The sequence below is a fragment of the Erigeron canadensis genome, chromosome 1 (genome assembly GCF_010389155.1).
Source record: "Erigeron canadensis isolate Cc75 chromosome 1, C_canadensis_v1, whole genome shotgun sequence".
NCBI classification, from domain to species: Eukaryota; Viridiplantae; Streptophyta; class Magnoliopsida; order Asterales; family Asteraceae; genus Erigeron; species Erigeron canadensis.
This window is the reverse complement of record NC_057761.1, coordinates 59,578,466-59,595,863: the sequence shown is the minus strand read 5'-3', so window position 1 is coordinate 59,595,863 and position 17,398 is coordinate 59,578,466. Positions and strand designations below refer to the sequence as shown.

The 17,398-nt window shown below is 33.2% G+C and overlaps 2 protein-coding genes across 2 annotated transcripts; one reads left to right on the top strand and one right to left on the bottom strand.

Moving 5' to 3' along the window:
* Positions 1-243: 243 nt before the first annotated feature.
* Positions 244-5,448, bottom strand: LOC122596423. The gene is made up of 7 exons (XM_043769000.1): positions 4,972-5,448; positions 2,881-2,977; positions 2,474-2,790; positions 2,204-2,306; positions 1,334-2,124; positions 817-915; positions 244-516 (listed from the first exon to the last, which is right to left on the bottom strand). The coding sequence occupies exons 1-7, from the start codon at positions 5,446-5,448 to the stop codon at positions 421-423; spliced, it is 1,980 nt and encodes a 659-aa protein (XP_043624935.1). The 3' UTR covers positions 244-420.
* Positions 5,449-12,247: 6,799 nt separating this feature from the next.
* On the top strand, positions 12,248-16,734 carry LOC122600682 (IgA FC receptor-like). Its single transcript, XM_043773438.1, is given in 6 exon segments — positions 12,248-12,417; positions 12,909-13,076; positions 13,451-13,642; positions 14,050-15,696; positions 15,967-16,200; positions 16,203-16,734. Coding segments are annotated over 6 exon segments (2,589 nt in total). The 5' UTR covers positions 12,248-12,383; the 3' UTR covers positions 16,517-16,734.
* Positions 16,735-17,398: the final 664 nt, after the last annotated feature.

Sequence of the window (17,398 nt, the reverse complement as noted above, 5' to 3'; positions counted from 1 at the left end):
AATATTCTTGGACAAGTGTAGTACCACAACTGATAAACATATTATACAAACTTATCTACGTTAAAACATCTTGCCGAAAGTAGAGAAGTCGCTCTCTTTGGACACTGAATGTCAATGTGAGCCTTGTGGCACTCAAGTTATTCAACTACTTTCTGGTGATAACATGCTCGCTTTTTATAGTATTTTGATAAATAAATATAGTAAGTAAATAGGTTGAAAGGGAAGGTTATATTTGAAGAAACAAAATAAAAATTTGTTGATCAATTCAGCACAACTTCAAAAAGATTATCATCTGTTGTATATCCCATAAAAGGTAAACACAAGCTTCATGGGTACTAACCAACTCATAAAATTTACACATACATCAAAACATTGATCAATATAAAGCTTAGCTACACCCTGCAAAAGATTAACAACAGATCATTTTGAGACTCCCTTCTTTCCATAAACAACCTCCTTTGAATAAACTTTTTCTTCAACCTTGTTTGCAAATGTCACTTTTGGCCTCGTTAAGCTCTGTTACATCATGCCTTCAATTAGATTTCACATACTGCTAAAGCTATACCAGATTATACTCAACATACATGCCCAAAGTTTTGAAGAGTATTCACCCAACATTGACACATTGTGATTAACTCATTCTCATTTAGCTTTATTTAGAAAGGTACAACACGTTACATTCAAATGTGTCAATTTTAGTTATCGTTTCAACCTTCAACCGAGCCCAACTTGTTATGTTTTCGGCATGTAGTAACCATTTTTTAATTTTTGATGACCAGCTAATTTAACTAAAGAAGATAGTATTGGAATAAATACCACGCTTCTGCAATGAACACTTAGATCCTCGTTCATTTGGGCCAATTTAGCTTTTGCTACAGCTTCCTTATACAAAGCTTTTTCACAGGCTTCTTTTACCTGAAGTACAACACAACAGAAATTCCTTATTTAACCAGCTGAGGTTATAGGATAATTTCACATTGCTAGAATAAAAAGCTTCTCTATTAGAAGGATTATATTCATGATAAAATGTGCTTATCAACATTTTTATCTAGATAAACGGAACAGTTTCTATCTTCAGCATACTTAGGTGAATAATGCAAATGCACAGTAATAATAATAAAATAAAAAAAAATCACCACCCCAGTGTGTATTTCTAGATGTCTAGAGAAAATGAGAAATTCATGACTATTCCAGTGTTTATTATCTTAAACACGTATAAATTTAAAAATAAACACAACATAGGTAGTTTCTAAGCAATATAAGCCAAAAAGTATGAAATTGGCGTTAAAGTTCCTTTAACAGAAGTCATAAAAATGAAAGGGTGAATGGATACCTGTTGTTCCTTTTCGGTAGCAAGAGAAACGGAACCATTAGCAGTGCTTTCCAAAATCTTCCTGAGACATGTCAAGTCATTAATGAGTTCCAATGCAACCTCTTCAGCATCATTCATCTGATTTCTTGAAAACTCAAAGGATCGTTCAGCATGTAAACGAAATGACATGCAGTTCAGACAGTTACAGATCCCTCTGCACCCTCGTGGAGTTCTCTTCAATATTCCAGTTTTGATTATTTCCCCAATAATTCTAGGGGCACTTTGTGGTGTAATAGGCAACAATGAATGTTGTACACTTACAGTGACTGGCGTCTGATTGTCCCCACTATGATTACTTCTTAATCTGGTGAGGTCGTCATTATTGTTAATACTTTGTTCAGTGAGTATGCCGGGCAATGTTTCTATAACTGTAGAAGACTCTTCAACAGATTTCAACTTATTTTTTGGTGATGATTGCTCCATTTTAATGGAACTGTCGATTTGTTTGGCTTGTGTATTTACTTCCATCCGTAAAGTTGATCCAATGGACTCTTTTTCTGCTCCTTGAATATCCAAACCATTGTAATTTGAAACTGGTGCGACTGTATTTACTATATCAAATGGTGTGTCAATTGGAATCAAGGTGGATGTAGGAGAATCTGATTTCTGATCCGCAGTACTCATCTGTCCAGACGTATCATTGGTGTTAGACTCGTCTGTATTGATATTGTGATGTGTCGAGAGACTTGGCTGCTGTTGGTTACGATCTGAAGCCTTCTCAAGTATTAAGGATTGACCGTCTTTTGGGGCGCCTGTCAGAAAGCACGAACACGGGTTTAGCTAAAATATCACAGATTTCTTATATTGAGAGATAAACTAACAATATATTACATGAATTGTCTCCGGCAACACTCATCAGGAAAGGAAGCAATCTTCTATGACTAAAAGATGTTGGAGTTTGCAGTAATGTCATTCTAGAGTAAGGACGAAGTACCTAACAAAATATGAGAAGCCCAATAGAAGATCAGCCATTAAGGTTCATACAAAGTAAAACTTACTCAGTTATCTAAATCAGAATCTATTTTTTATATTTTTTTAAATAGCAGAATCTAAATCAGAATTATACTAAATGAAAATGGCAACAATAGCGACAGAACATACCGGCTTAGATGCTGGCTTTGCATGCACATCAAGGAGTTTATCAACCTTCGATTTACTATAAACATCTGAATCTGGTGGTGTCATCTGCTCACTCTCCTCTAATGCATCATTTATAACATCTTCATTGTTTTTTTGCACCAAATCAGAGTTCTCAACAGTTGTAGTTATATCAGGATTTCCACCGTTTGAATATTGTTTTTCACAACTTTTAGCCTTAGTAAAAGCACCACCAATGTCCTGGTCTTTAGTGGCAACAGTATTAGAATTTTGAGCTTGTTCGGACAATTTTGCCTCAACTATCTCAAAACTTGAAGAGTCTGTCATTGACATTGAAAGAGCGAACATATAAGATGGTGTATACATTAGCACATAGAAACTAAAGGAAAAACATTGAGTTGTTTGTGTACCATCATTCCCTAGATCCTCCAGATAAGGAAGCAACCTTCTATAGCTAAAAGAGCTTGGACTTTTAAATACCTTCCTTCGGCCTTTTAAACTTTGTACCTATCATTTAACCACAAAACTTCAACTATAAACGTCTTTTATAATTTATTTATTTATTTTGAAATGGTCAAACTACAAGTAAACTGATATAAATCACAACTAGTCCACGGTGGCACTTAAAGCCACCACCAACTAGGGGCCGGAGTATATTGATGCCGGTGGGCCATCAGCCATACAAGTTAAGATCAAGTTTGCGAAACACGGGAAACGGGATCGGATCAGCAAAAGGGGAGACAGGATTTTTAAAAAATCGGATCAGAATCGGATTGATAAATAATGGGTCTGTAGAAATAGCCTCACGCAACAAATATTTACGGTCATCACTAGGAAGGTGCAACCTTTTGAGATGAGAAATTAACCGAGAAATTCCTTTCCTATCCACTTCACCATCCGGGCAACAATGGAACATACGAAATGGGCATGGCCAACTGCCCTTCAAAGAAGAAGAAGAGGCCATTACACTACTCAAACACAACCAAGTTTCAAGATGAAACACAGAAAATTATAGAGTAAAAGTCTCAAATCATATGGGGGACATTTCAACAAACACTTGGCGTGCACCAAGAATATCTCAACAAATTTAAGCAAATTCACATCTTGGACAACCTATAAGTAGAAGAGATTGATGTAATTGTTGTTTTCAGATGTGGGTTTACTATAATAACTATTTTAACTTTTTGTTTAGGGGTTCAAATTGAGTAGTGTTGTAAACATTCAGTTAAATTAAGTAGTGTTGTAAGGGGCAAGGGTGTAGTCGGCAAGTTTTATCGGCAAAAAGGATCGGCTAGCATCGGCTCTTTAGCAAGGCTATAGCACATGCATCGGCTAGTATTGGCAAGTTACATCGGCTAGTTTTGGCCGATGCTAATGAACGTTGGGCAAGTGCCACGTGGCCATTTTGTCAGGAAAAGTGAACTTTGGAACCGATATGCCGAATTGCCGATTGCACCCTACAAATTGCCGACTACACCTTCATATTTGGCTCTTTTTGGCAAGTTTTTGTATAGCCACATGGCATCCTCCTATTGGCTCAGTTTTTGCCAAAAGTTGCCGACTACACCCTTGCCCCTAAGTTTAAATAAACACGTACTCAAAATTGCAACAATCTACTCAATGACAATAACATGTAAACACAGTAATAGGCAAAATGCATAAGTAAACCTTAATGAACAAATTCAGGTTTCACCCTGACACATGACATGAGCATCACAACTGACATAATCAATATTGCAAATCACAACTGACATAATCAATATTGCAACTTACTGAATAGCATCATTCAGTAGTACAAAAAAATGATCAGATTGCATGAACTACAACTGTTTAATGTCATTATTCATGTGCGGATGTGCCAATAATGCTTCATACAATCGACTACAAATATATGAAATTCAAATGTTTTAGCACATTTTTAATAGTGCAACAACTAAGTAGATAGCATCAACAGAAATGTAAAGACAAACCCACGCAAATAAAACCACGGCTATAATTGATAGTATCAGCTTAGAACATGAGATTTATATAAGCCTCAGATTTTACTTTCAACCTAATATATGTTCTTAAAAACACATAATTGCATAAACTACAATGTCTATGGTCTTATATATACAATTACTCCTAACATTTCCATATGTGACCATAACAGAGCAGAGACGTATCACAATCAACATTAAACGGATAATTTTTTCCTGCCTGGGTTACCCCAGAAGGCGTGGATCCCCGTTTCCAAACCCTTATCCTGGCCACTCCTAAATGTTTAGCATAGAAGATTAGAGCCTCATGCCTCTTGTGAGGAGATCAAGAGGCCTAACCACTGGGCCACCGTGGTGATGCTTAATGACATTGGACGTTCAACTACACAAATTATCACATACCCAATGCAACAATTTAATCAATATCATCAATTATATTCGGCACTAATATGTGTATACACATATATAGATTTATCTAAGCAGGGCAATATTAAAAAACACTAAAGGGAAATGGATCCTTACCGTAGGCTGGCTTTTACTAACAGAACCTTTAGAAACCATCCCAATCTTCTCATCAACATCCTTATTTTGCTCGACTTTTTCGGCCTCAAATCCGATTTCATCACTCTGCCCATCCTTATCGGAAACCCCCAAATCCGAAAAATTAGGGTTTGCATCATCAATATTCTTACAATCTACATCTTCTAAAACAACGTCACCTATAGATACAACAACATCATTATCTGTAGGTGAAAACACTCTCCGTGCTCGTAGATCCTTCACTGAACCTTGATTTGTATTAACTGCATCTACTGATTGTTGTTGTTTGGCTACTAATGAGTGAATAAGGCTACGGCTGCGATTCGAATCGGGTCGAGCATAACCGGAGCGGTGTCGATGGATATGGATCAGCGACTTGCTGCGAGTGAATACACCTCTAAAATGATCCGATTTCGACGACGAGTGCTTTCGTTTGCGAGATCTGATTGCTGATTCCATCGCTTTTTATCAAGGAAAAAAAAAACTAAATTTGTTGTTAAATTTAAGGGAGAAATACATGGAAAGTCTGGGAAATAAAAAGATACTCGTATAATGGGTAAGTATAATATAATATAGCGGGAAAAGAAAAGAAAGAAAAAAGGTTCGATTTATTCGGTGGCGGGAAATACACAGTCCCGCGCGAAACATAAGTTTTGCTTCCCCTCTCGTGCAATTTGGGCTTTTAAGGTCCACAATATGCTTATTGGTTCAAAAAGTTTCTCGATTGAAAATATTTTTCAGGATTCATTTAATGGGCCTAGTAATGTTTTCAAATACTGGTAAATAAATGGTTTTTGGTTCCAAGTCTTTTTCTGTTTTGCGAATGGTCGGGAAAATGATCGAAAATAGTGTGATATCTTACTTACGTTATTATATACATATATGAGTGAAAAAAGTTGTCATTTTAATAAAATTTAAACAAAAAACATCTTTAGTTTATCCGTTTAATGAATGGTTCCAACTTCCAATCCTTCACGATATACGAGTATTTTTCAATGACATTTGAAAATGTGTACAATCGTATATTCTTATTAATATAAAAAGTGCACCTATCAATATGTGCATTTATTTATTAGACAAAATGAATATTAGTCATTTTTAGGTTACGAAAAAATCGTTCCATGAATTGATTTATTTGAACCAAATTTTAATCTTAACTAACACCACCATCGCCAAAAGGATCCAAAATCATCAACTCCACCAAGACCAAACCCAACACCATTAACACCTCCAACCACCAAGACATAATTAATACGACTGTCTAACACAACTCATCTCCAAAATCCATTTCAAATATGAACAAAAAAATATATATATTCAGAGTTGGTTTAACTAAATCCGCTAACTCACAAATATAGATAAATAAATAAATTTCAAAAAGTCTGTTAACTAATACATCAATCAAATACACAAGTCAATGCAAATAAAGTATAAGAAATTACATACCTAATGATTTTCAACATTTTATATGAAAATGACAACTTGCCATGCTAGATTGTTAAATGTCTCGTGCGTCCTAAAAAATAATTAAAAATCCCAATGATTTATACTAACAATCAAATGACAACTATTTCGGATACCCTTTACGTTGTGTCATTGTGTGCCTCAAGTGCTGTTAAAAACAAATGACCACATTGTTATTTTTTTTGTCATTAAAAAAGACTAAGATGGAACTAAATCAAAATCAAAATACTAACAAATAAAACAAGACGAGGTGATTAGTAACGAAATTAACAAATTAACTTAGTAACTTACTATATGCACCACGCCATGGCACTGCTATAGTGCTATCAATTTTCCATTCAAAACAAAACCTTTTGATCATTTCTAGAGGGGTTTTTTTTTTTTTTCCACTGATTTTAGCAACTTCAAAATCATGTTCATTATTTGGAGGTTCGGTTAATGTAACTGGGTAAACATAACTTTGTTTGTTATGGGTTCCACAACGGCGTATTTGACCAAAAGTACCAAACTATCTCAACGATTTGTCTCAATCAACTCAAATGTGTGGCATAGATAAATTGTATATAGATACATCAACTTCACAAACTTATATAATCCCCTAAAGCTATCATCGTATTTACCGATCTAAATTGGATCCTATTATGAGAACGTTGGCACAACTTGACCAAAATTTTTTTGAAGAGTCAAGTTCAATCAAAATGTAAAAGTCAACTCTTGGTATCAGCATAATCGTCCATGTAATGTATAAAACATGTATATGTACGAAAACTTTGGTGCATACCGGACATAACCTAACAAAACCAAAACCAAAACCATTCATGTTAGATTACCTAGCTAGATCAAGATAAAATTCTCATCCATAACTATGTCTAAGAAATATCTTCGTGTAAATGCATTTAAAAACTCATAGGTTACATAACTTTCGTGTAATCATGTATAGCGTATGATCGAATACCTACAAACTCTTGTGCAAGTCGATTACATTCCAGATAAAAATTATTGCCAGATAATTCTATAATACGTATGTATCAATTTATATAACCAACAAGATTTTTATTGAGAAATGATTGATGGGCATGTGCTAAAAAGGGACAAAGAGCATCCTATAGCTTAAAGAGGGGGGACCTTTGCATATCATAACCCTTTGGTAAAGGGTCAACAATGCTTTATGGATGCTTGGGTGTCACAACCTTTGTTTTAAAGACAGAAAACCCGACCATGAAAGCTCATGACACACATGGATAAACACACATTTTATAGTCTATTGCTAATTGAAGCTTGCTATTATAGTACACATGCTCCATGCCTATGATCATTGTGTTTACATTACTGTACCTGCATATATGAATAATAAGAGGTAATTGTTTTTAATTTTTTAGTATTTATGTAAAGTGAGTTGCTCTTTTTAACGGTCAACAAACTCTAAAGCCTGAAATTATGTCTGGGTGTCTCAGTGGCGAAAATCCCACAAGTTGACTCAGTAGTATGGAGCCCAAGCTCAATTGTATCTCGAAATCTGCCTCGTAGGTATATAACCTAGGTACCTGATCACATAGACTATGAATCATTAGCTTTATTGTGATAAAATTTCATCAAAAAAAAAAAACTAGTAATAGTTAACTTTCTTCTTAGCTGGAAATAAATTGCTCGAAAACTATATATAAATGTATCTATTTAAATTAAGAAATTACTGACCATTAATTAATAAATTAAAAACTTGTTCGAAACTATACTTGTTCACTTATAAATTAAGAATTGATAAGAAACTTTATTTGAATTAATTAATGTCATGTTCATTGATAAATTTGAAACTGATTCAAAAATGTTGACATTATAACTCAACCAATTCGACATATATCAATACTTTTGATATGGTTCATTATGTACATTGAATAAATACGGATACATAAATAAAAATCAAGTAACTTCGTGTTAATATCATTAACATGTTGAACAACACGAGACAACTATTTACTAAACATAAAGAACTGTTATGATTCATCATTTCTAACATTTAAAAAGAATCAATTCCAATAGCCATGTACGATGCTATCAAAGTAGCCAATCTAGCAGAGAAGTTGTTGAAATATTTCGATAAAGTTGTTGAAATATCATACCCGCACCTATAAATGTACAGACAAAATGTTCACACTTGATATTTTCACACTGAAAAGTGTGAAAATTAATTTGTAACACAAATTTTTTTCACGCGGGAGGCTGTGTGATGAAGATTTTAGGGAGAGAGGTCGGCCAAAAGGAGAGTCGGTGGACGGGGGTGGTGTGGGGGGCGAGAGAGGGCGAGAGTCTGGCCAATTTTGGTCCACTCTGTTTAGTCTTAGAAACAAACAGTAGCAGAGATAATGATCGCCTCACTAATTTTATGATCAAGTTGAGTAATTAATTGAAAATGTGTTGTTGCTTTAATTACTTGGTTTGTATGTGTGGGATATTATGATTATTACATTCATTTGTTTATATATATATATATATATATATTGAAAAGTTATTTTGAGAACTTTTTTTTGCGATAACCTTTGAGAATTTTTCAAATCAAGTCCAACCGATTATTATTCTTTACATGAAAATGGTTTTATGATTGTTTTCTGAATAACTTATGTGTAATTTTGAAGTTTATAATTGTGTGGGGCATGGATTATCATCCATTATACAATTATTTGGAGATTTGGATTCTTGATCACATGTGCACGAATATTGCTATGATTACACGTGATCGACTTACATACATGTGAGGAAATAGGGTTTCAACTTTATAAAGCACATAGGGTTTCAACTTTTAATTTCAACAATGTATACATGATAATACATAATGTACCATACATCAATGCCTACAACTTTCTCTCTCCTCCATAAAAAATTTTATTCCTTTAATTCTTTCAAAATCTTTTATCTCAAAAACCGTACATCGATAAATTATAAAAATTATATATGGGCGTTCTTAAAATTTCATGCTCTTTCATTAGAGATGTCATTCGATATACTTTCGACGAATTTTTAAATCTGAGATCGGAGTCCGTACGGCTAAGATATTTAGCTATGATACTCTATGACATGTCATCTCCTATGACCTATCATAGGCTATGACCTATCACCATCGTCATCTCACCGCCGTAACGTACGGGTACTTGCTCTCGTGTTATATTAAACGAGTCTCTGTTAGAGATCCTACTTATTCCATATACTCAACATGAAAGAAAACCCCAATTTATAGGGATTCAAATTCATCATGTATCAGTTAATGAGGTCGCTCGCATTGTCAATAAATTAATTAAACACATGACTTTAAAAAGTCAATGCCAATAAATTACATTTGTCTACACTCTACATACCTAATTTTCTTCATCACTGTTATCAACATAGTGATCAAGCATATATGATATATCTCGTACATTGTCTTCTTTACAAAATTCAACCAACATGAAAGATACTTGTAGGAATATCACGATTATTATACTGCTCTAATTCCGTTAATTAGATGTAATTTTGTTTAAAACGTATTATTTTTATTTATATGTTCAGATTCAATGGCAACCTTTCTTTAATATATATTATTCTTTAATATATATTATATTACTCGTATTTTTGTTTAATTTATTTTATCATATACTAGTTTTAATAACTATATGATGTGTAGATCAACAATATATCGTAGTATATGAACATGCTCCATCATATGCATATGGTCCTTTAAATAAAACCCTAAAAGCAAATCATATATATCATAAAACATGTGATCGATAAATGGATGTCACTGTTTTAGTATATTGGTAAATAGTATTATAAAATATTTTTAAAATTTTTTATTTTAATACACATTTATAAAGTAATTATTATAATTAATTATGCGTAGTTTAGAAGCACAAAGCGATGATTGTGGAATCTATTTTTTTTTTTAAAAAGTTTAATTTTAATATTTATTGATGTATTATTTTCAAATTAAATTTTTCATAAAATTTCACATGCATACACATTTGTCCCATGTGTATCGACCTACTCTGATATAAAAAAAGATTGAATACTTTATAATACTCTGGCCGTATATGATAGTAAAAATGTTTATCTTTCTTCTAAAAAAATGTTTATAATATTAATTTATTATAAATCTCAATTTTTTAAAAATGATTTTTGCTTGTCATAATCATATTTAAAGTTTTCAATTTAATCTATTAAACTAATTTTTTGAAAAAAAAAAGCCTTAACTTTGGTACCAAACAAGATCAAAGAGATTTTGGCTTTTAGTTTAAAAATCCATTATTGTCAATCGATTATAACCTTACTTTTAAATCACAATGAAATTTACTTTTACTAATAACTTCTTTTAATACAATCTAATCAAAAGTATTTACTAAGTATATATATCATATGAGATATTTTCTACCTTTAGTATCCTGGAAATTTTATTAAAATATTATTTAAGAATATTTAAGGGATACATGTTCGTTTTGTCTATTAATGAATCCACCTTTTAGATATCATGTAAAACTAAACCTATTACTTTTTTTTAGATAAACTAGCTTATAAAATCCGGGTAATATCCGAATAGATCGAATATACATATTTAGAGTTCGATCGTGTATATATAATATATACATTTATATTTGTATTTGTATATTGTATATAGATACATAACAATGAAAATAAATGACAAGAAAAAATAAACATAATCATAATTTTGAATCAATTTTGTCATGTTGGTAGAAACATATATTTTTAAGAATATACATAAAGATATTTATTAACTAATATGGCAAGAATTTTAAAAATATAATAAATTAAGCAATGTAGTTTAATGGTAAAATGATATCATAATTTATTTAGTCAAGAATGAAATAATTTTTAAAAATGATTTTGGAGTTGCCATGTAAAATATTGTGATAAAATGATGATGTAAGCACAATTTTGTTTTATTTAATATAGAAATAGAGATGTGTATATTCAATATAATAGTTAAACTCATTGTTATCATATCTACTAATATATAAATATTTCTAATTTATTAATAAAAAATGTTAAATAATAATTATGGATGTTTATATAAGTATAAACTTGAAACATACGGATAATTATTTTATCATATTATAAATGGATTGAGATCCTTTAAAATTCAATGATTATTTTTGAATCTTGATCCTTGATTTCAATCCAAATATCAAGATGCTTCTAACTTTATCAATAAAAGTTGCTTGAAAGCAACTTTTATAGATCTTAATCCATTATAAATCAACACTTTCAATTTGCATACTAGATATCTACTTTCTACATAATTATATTTTAAGTGGGTTATGCTATAGCTAATAACAATATGTAACAGAAGAAAGAATTAATGAATAGAAAGATTTAAAAAATATGAAAAGGAGAAAAAAATACATGATCAATTTGTATATTGTACCTTGTTAAACTAGTACTAAATATACCATGATGGTGATTAGAGTCCTCACAATGGTTCGTTATGTTCTAACCTTCGTTTTGTCATCACACGAATGACGAGTCAACACCATCGTAGAAGACTCATCATTAATAGATTCACGAATGAGATAACAGATGTAAAGGTGTTTGATATTTTTCCCGCTCTTCACACAAACATTTATTCAATGTAAATAGCTTGGTTGTTAATTTTTTTTTTTAATGATATTTACAAAAATAATTATTGGTAGAAATGGGGCAAAGAATGAGGAGGACAGAGTATTGCTAGGGTATAAAAGCCAGCACCTTTTGTCTGTCACGTTTCATTCCATTTCCAATACAAGTATACAACATATAACATAATACTAAGCAGCCACCCCCATAACATTACATAACATCATAATAGATATCTACCCCTTTTAACACTTTATACCAAAAACCTTCCCACATTCTTCTTTATTTTTCTTCCCAAAATCATTTTTCATCTTCACACTCACACAAACACACACATGGATCTCCAAGATCACCCCATCCATCCTTCAGGTTTCTTTTCTTTCTTTTTTTTTTTTTTTAATAATTTTTTCCCACTAAAAAACTTGAACTTTTTAACATGGGTTTTCTTAGATTTTAATCACCATTGTAGATTCAACACAGTAATGGCGGTTCTAGGCCTTTTTTGATTATTATTATTATTTTTTTAAATGAAAGAAAATTGTTTATTCACTGAAAAATCCAACTTTATAAAATGGGGTTTTCTCATATACTAAGTACCGTAGTGATCTTTAACTTAAATTGTGTGTGTGTGTGTATATATACATATTGGATTTTTTTGATCTTGTATTTTTCTACTAAAAATCCCACCATTTTTAACATGGGTTTTCTCAGTTTCTAACATTCATTGTAGATTTAACACATTAATGGTGGTTATTGACTTAAAAGTTGACTTTTTTCTTAGTGGGTCTTGGAAATTACATATGGGTTTTTTCTTGATTTTGATGATTTTTACCTTTTTATAATATTTTTTTTTATTGCAGGACATGAAAGTCATCATGGGGTTCATTTATGTCACAGATGTGGGTGGCCTTTTCCAAACCCACACCCAAGTGCCAAACAAAGGAGAGCCCATAAAAAGCATTGTGGAACTATTGAAGGCTATACTAATTTGACCCAAGCTGTTTCAGATGATGAAGAAAAAACTCCAAGTGAGATTTCATCTTTTTCTTACATTTTATCTTAAATTGGTTTTGTTAATTTTGTGATATCTTTTTTTTTTAAGCCCCAAGGTTTTAATCAATTATTTTTTTATGTAAATTGTCATTAGGGTTTTTGTTAATTTAGTGAAATTTGTGAAGGTCCCAAAATTATATGTGTGTATATATATATATATATATATTTATTTAGGATTTTGCTACCCATTGCCCATAGGGTGATAGTACACACAGACATGGTGGTTGATAATTATTGTTGGGTTTAGCTATTTTTATGTACAATGTTTGACTGAGTGTTTACAAAATCCTTTTTTGTATAGACTGTGATTATGGTATTTGTTAATATAGTGAAAGTTGTGATGTTTAAGGTCCCAAGATTGAGAAGCAGACTAGCGTGAGTGGTGACGGTGGTGGGATCATTGGAAGTGTTGGTAGATCCGAAGAGGATTTGTTTTCAGATGCCGTAACTGAGTTTGCAGACAATGGAACAAGTGCAGGATCTGCTAACAAAACTCTGGATAGAGATTTGTTTTTTTCATTTAATGATGCTGAAAATGCTGGTGAGAATATATGTTCTCTTCGTTTGATATTCTTATTATTATATAAACAACCTATAGATATTTTGTAGTTGAAGTTAGGCCAGTTGATATGAATCTATGATCATTGCATGAGTATGTGATTAAGTAATTATCTTAGCACCAGTGTCAATAAATGCTGTGTCTGTTTGTCAACATTAATGTAAATAATCTAGGGGACAAATAATTAGTTGTAAATCTTGCAACAGAAGTAATTGTCCATTTATTTTGGGTTTATTTCACATGTAAATCTTGAAATAATTAAAATATTGCCAGCACTAAACAACTGATTGTATACAAACACTAGCTTGGCCCGCTTTGTTTGAAGTGGTTACAATGCACATAACTTTTTCTGGTTCCTTATGCTTGTTAGGTTGTAAATTGAATTTTAGGTACTAATGATGTGGTAAATACTTCAATAGAGGGCAGCAAGCTTGATGCTGGTCCAGAAGTTTCCGCAAAGCAAGATATCCATGTAGAGAAAAGTGGAGCAACCGAGGTAACTGTATCTGCATCATCTGAGTTGACTGATAAAGATGCTCAATGCTTGGATGGTTTGGTCAAAGATGGAGTTTTGGAGCCCACACCCGAGTCAAGTTATGTTTCCCAGACACAAGAAGCTAAATCTATTGAAGTTGTGGAAGCAGGGGAGGGGAAAAGTCATGGAAGTCAAACCTTTGAAACTACTGCCGAAGAAGCTAAAGATTCAGAAATTAGCAAAACCACCCCTGAAGTTTCAGAAATTGTCGGTGAATACGATGATATAATTAAGCAGGAGAACTTTGAGAAGTTGGAACCAGCATCTGCAGATGAAATTAGTGAAGAAATCAAGCCGGGGATCGAATCTGCTTGTGAACATGTTTCAGAAATTTCCAAAGAACCTGAAATTGTTGAAAGCCCAGTGGGAATTAATGAAGACATTGAGCATGAAAAGACTGAATCGGATAATGTTGTAGTTACTCCGGAAATTGTCAATGAATCTGAAACTGTCAAGGGTGAAGAGGAAGTTGGTGATGAAGTCAACCATGAAAAGTGTGAACCTGATCAAGCTGTTACAGTTTTGACTGACAAGGATGATGTTGGTGCATCAAAGGAACAGACTGAGCAAGCTGTCAAGGAGCCCAATGTGGGGTTGACTGAAAAACAGGATTTTGGTGCAGCTGAATTGGAAAACTGTTCAAAGGAAGAGATGCAAGTTGTCAACGAATCTGATTCAGTTTTGACTGCAAAAGAAGATCTTGGAGAACCTATCTTGGAAGAAGGGTCAAATGAACACACACATAAAGATGCCGAAGTATCTGGTTCAGTTCTGATCGTAAAAGAGAATCTTGGTGAACCTGAGTTGGAAAAATGTTCAAAAGAGCAGATTCAAGAAGTTGTGAAGGAGCCCAACACAGTTTTAACTGAAAAAGATGATCTTGGGGAACCCAAGCTCGAAAAATTTTTAAATGAATCTGTTCAGGAAGTTTTTGAAAAGTGTGATTCAGTTCTGGCCCAAAAACAGGATCTCGGTGCACCAAGCCTGGAAAAAAACTCAAAAGAAATTCAACCTAATTTAGTTTTGGCTCAAAAGGAGGATCTTGATGCATCCAAATCGGAAAAAAGTTTAAACGAAAACACTCATGAAGTTGCAGAACAGAAAGTTGATCAGGTCAGCAATGATATAGCTGATGTCTGCGTTGAAACACCTAAAGATTCATCTGATAATTTCATTGACGGTGTCAAGAATGCTTCTGGTGTTGCTCCTAAACCTCTTGTGGAAGAAGGTAATGACAAACTGATGAACGATCAAGAATCTGGTGAACGGAAAGTTAAGCATGTGAGCAATGATGTAGCTGATGTCTGCGTTGAAACTATTACACCTATAGATTCATCGGATAATATCACTGACAGTGTCGAGAATGCTTCTGGTGTTGTTCCTAAACCTCTTGTAGAAGAAGGTAATGACAAATTGATGAACAATCAAGAATCTGGTGTAGCCTTATCGGTAGATTCAAGTAGCCGGAACAGTTTAGAGGGAAATTGGGGATCGGTTTCAGGTACATTTCCAGAGTCTCATTGTTTTCGTTGCACTAAATGGGTATCGAGTCAAAATGGGTAGGTTGTTTAACCTGCAAAATTCTAATTATATTAATTTAATCTTTCTAATTAGATAACTTAGGAGGATTATGCACTATTCCACTCTGAGGGAGTTTTTCCTTGTTTTAAACTCATATAATGCGAGTAAACCCACAAATTGGTCGAATTGGCTCCTTTACATGGGATTGTGAACTTAAAATCATTTTTTTTGTTTGTTCATGTTGCTACAGTACTCTCTACCGCTTCAATTAATGCTGAAACTTTACATGGGGGTGACCAATCAAAACTCAACCCTGAGAAGTCTACTGCAGCAACATCAGATGTCTTTGAGCCCCCATCTTTTATGACACTAGTGGAACCTGAAGGCAAAGATCAGAGATCTGTCTCTTCTGAGGTGCAAGACTCTAAACAGCAACCAAATTCTGAAGCTTCCCAAGAAGGGTGGTTCCCAACTTTGCCCAAAGTCACAACGAGTCTGAAGGAAGAAAGAAGAATGAGGAAGCAATTGCAAAAGTTACAAACTGGAGTAGCGGGAAGCAGTCTACACCTCTAAAGAACCTTTTAGGGGAAGCCAAATCTCCTAGTGCTAAACAACCCGAGTCCGTGATTCCCAAAGATGAGGCCACCAACGAGAAGGCAGGTGAAACTCCTCTGGTCAACCAGGACATGTCTTCACCACCAAAACTTATTGAAGATGGTAAGAAAGCGGGGAAGAAAGTAAAGGGTAGAAGTTCATGGATCCCATTTGTATGCTGTTCTTCGGTAAATGTTGTTAAGTAGAAGAGGATGTGGATGCAGTAACATGGTAGTTCGCTAGATTGGACATCAATCAGTCTAATTTGGTTGCTAAAACAGTTGCTAGTTTCGTGTATGTATATTTTATATAGTAGATGGACTAAAGGTTGTTTAATTGATATAGAATGGTTGATTTGTACTCGTTACTATTGAAGATTGAATCTATCAATGGACAATGGTGTGTGTGGTTTTGGTTGAACTTATATCATTTGAAATATCTCAAATCTGATCTCAGATATGGTTATACCGGGACCTTTTTAACAATGTAATTTTCTCTCCGTCATGATCATTTTCTGAATTTTCAAAGCTGAATAAAAATCATAAAATTTGTTACATTGTGGCCGGATACATACCCATACGGCCATACGTGTATTTACTTGATAGTAGTATATAAGGTGTACAAGAGTATATATTGATAAACTTAACTCTAACATGAACCTTATGTGCCTATTAAACTAATTTGGTTTTATTATAATAATGATATAGACGCTAAAATTGATCTAATGAAGTGTTCAATACCCCTAAAGTATCAGTTTTTCCGATTACTAGTAACATCACTTGATACAATCGTTTGACAAATCTTAACACTGACCGATTTATGATCTTTACAAAATGCATCTCAACTCTTACCGAGCAGATCTTGCTACATAAGTATGATATTTAACAGAAGATTATACAAGCAAAGTGGAACTTCAGGTATACGGACACAAAGGAATCTTGGCCAAAACTAATCATGTCACTCATCCAAAAAAAACTGAGGTTAACTGAAAAGCAGAAAGAGATTAACTGAAGCATGCTGTTAATGGTTAAATATCATCTGAGATATCAAACCAACACCCTCTTCTATTAGGTTTAGGGGTCTGTTTG

Excerpts from the sequence above, each read along its gene's own strand:
- LOC122596423 (XM_043769000.1), bottom strand. The coding sequence starts at position 5,448 with ATGGAATCAGCAATCAGATCTCGCAAACGAAAGCACTCGTCGTCGAAA. Across the intron at positions 2,791-2,880 it reads GGAGGATCTAGGGAATGATG|ACTCTTCAAGTTTTGAGATA; the intron begins GTACACAAACAA and ends TGTCAATGACAG. Across the intron at positions 2,307-2,473 it reads CAAAGCCAGCATCTAAGCCG|GTACTTCGTCCTTACTCTAG; the intron begins GTATGTTCTGTC and ends ATATTTTGTTAG.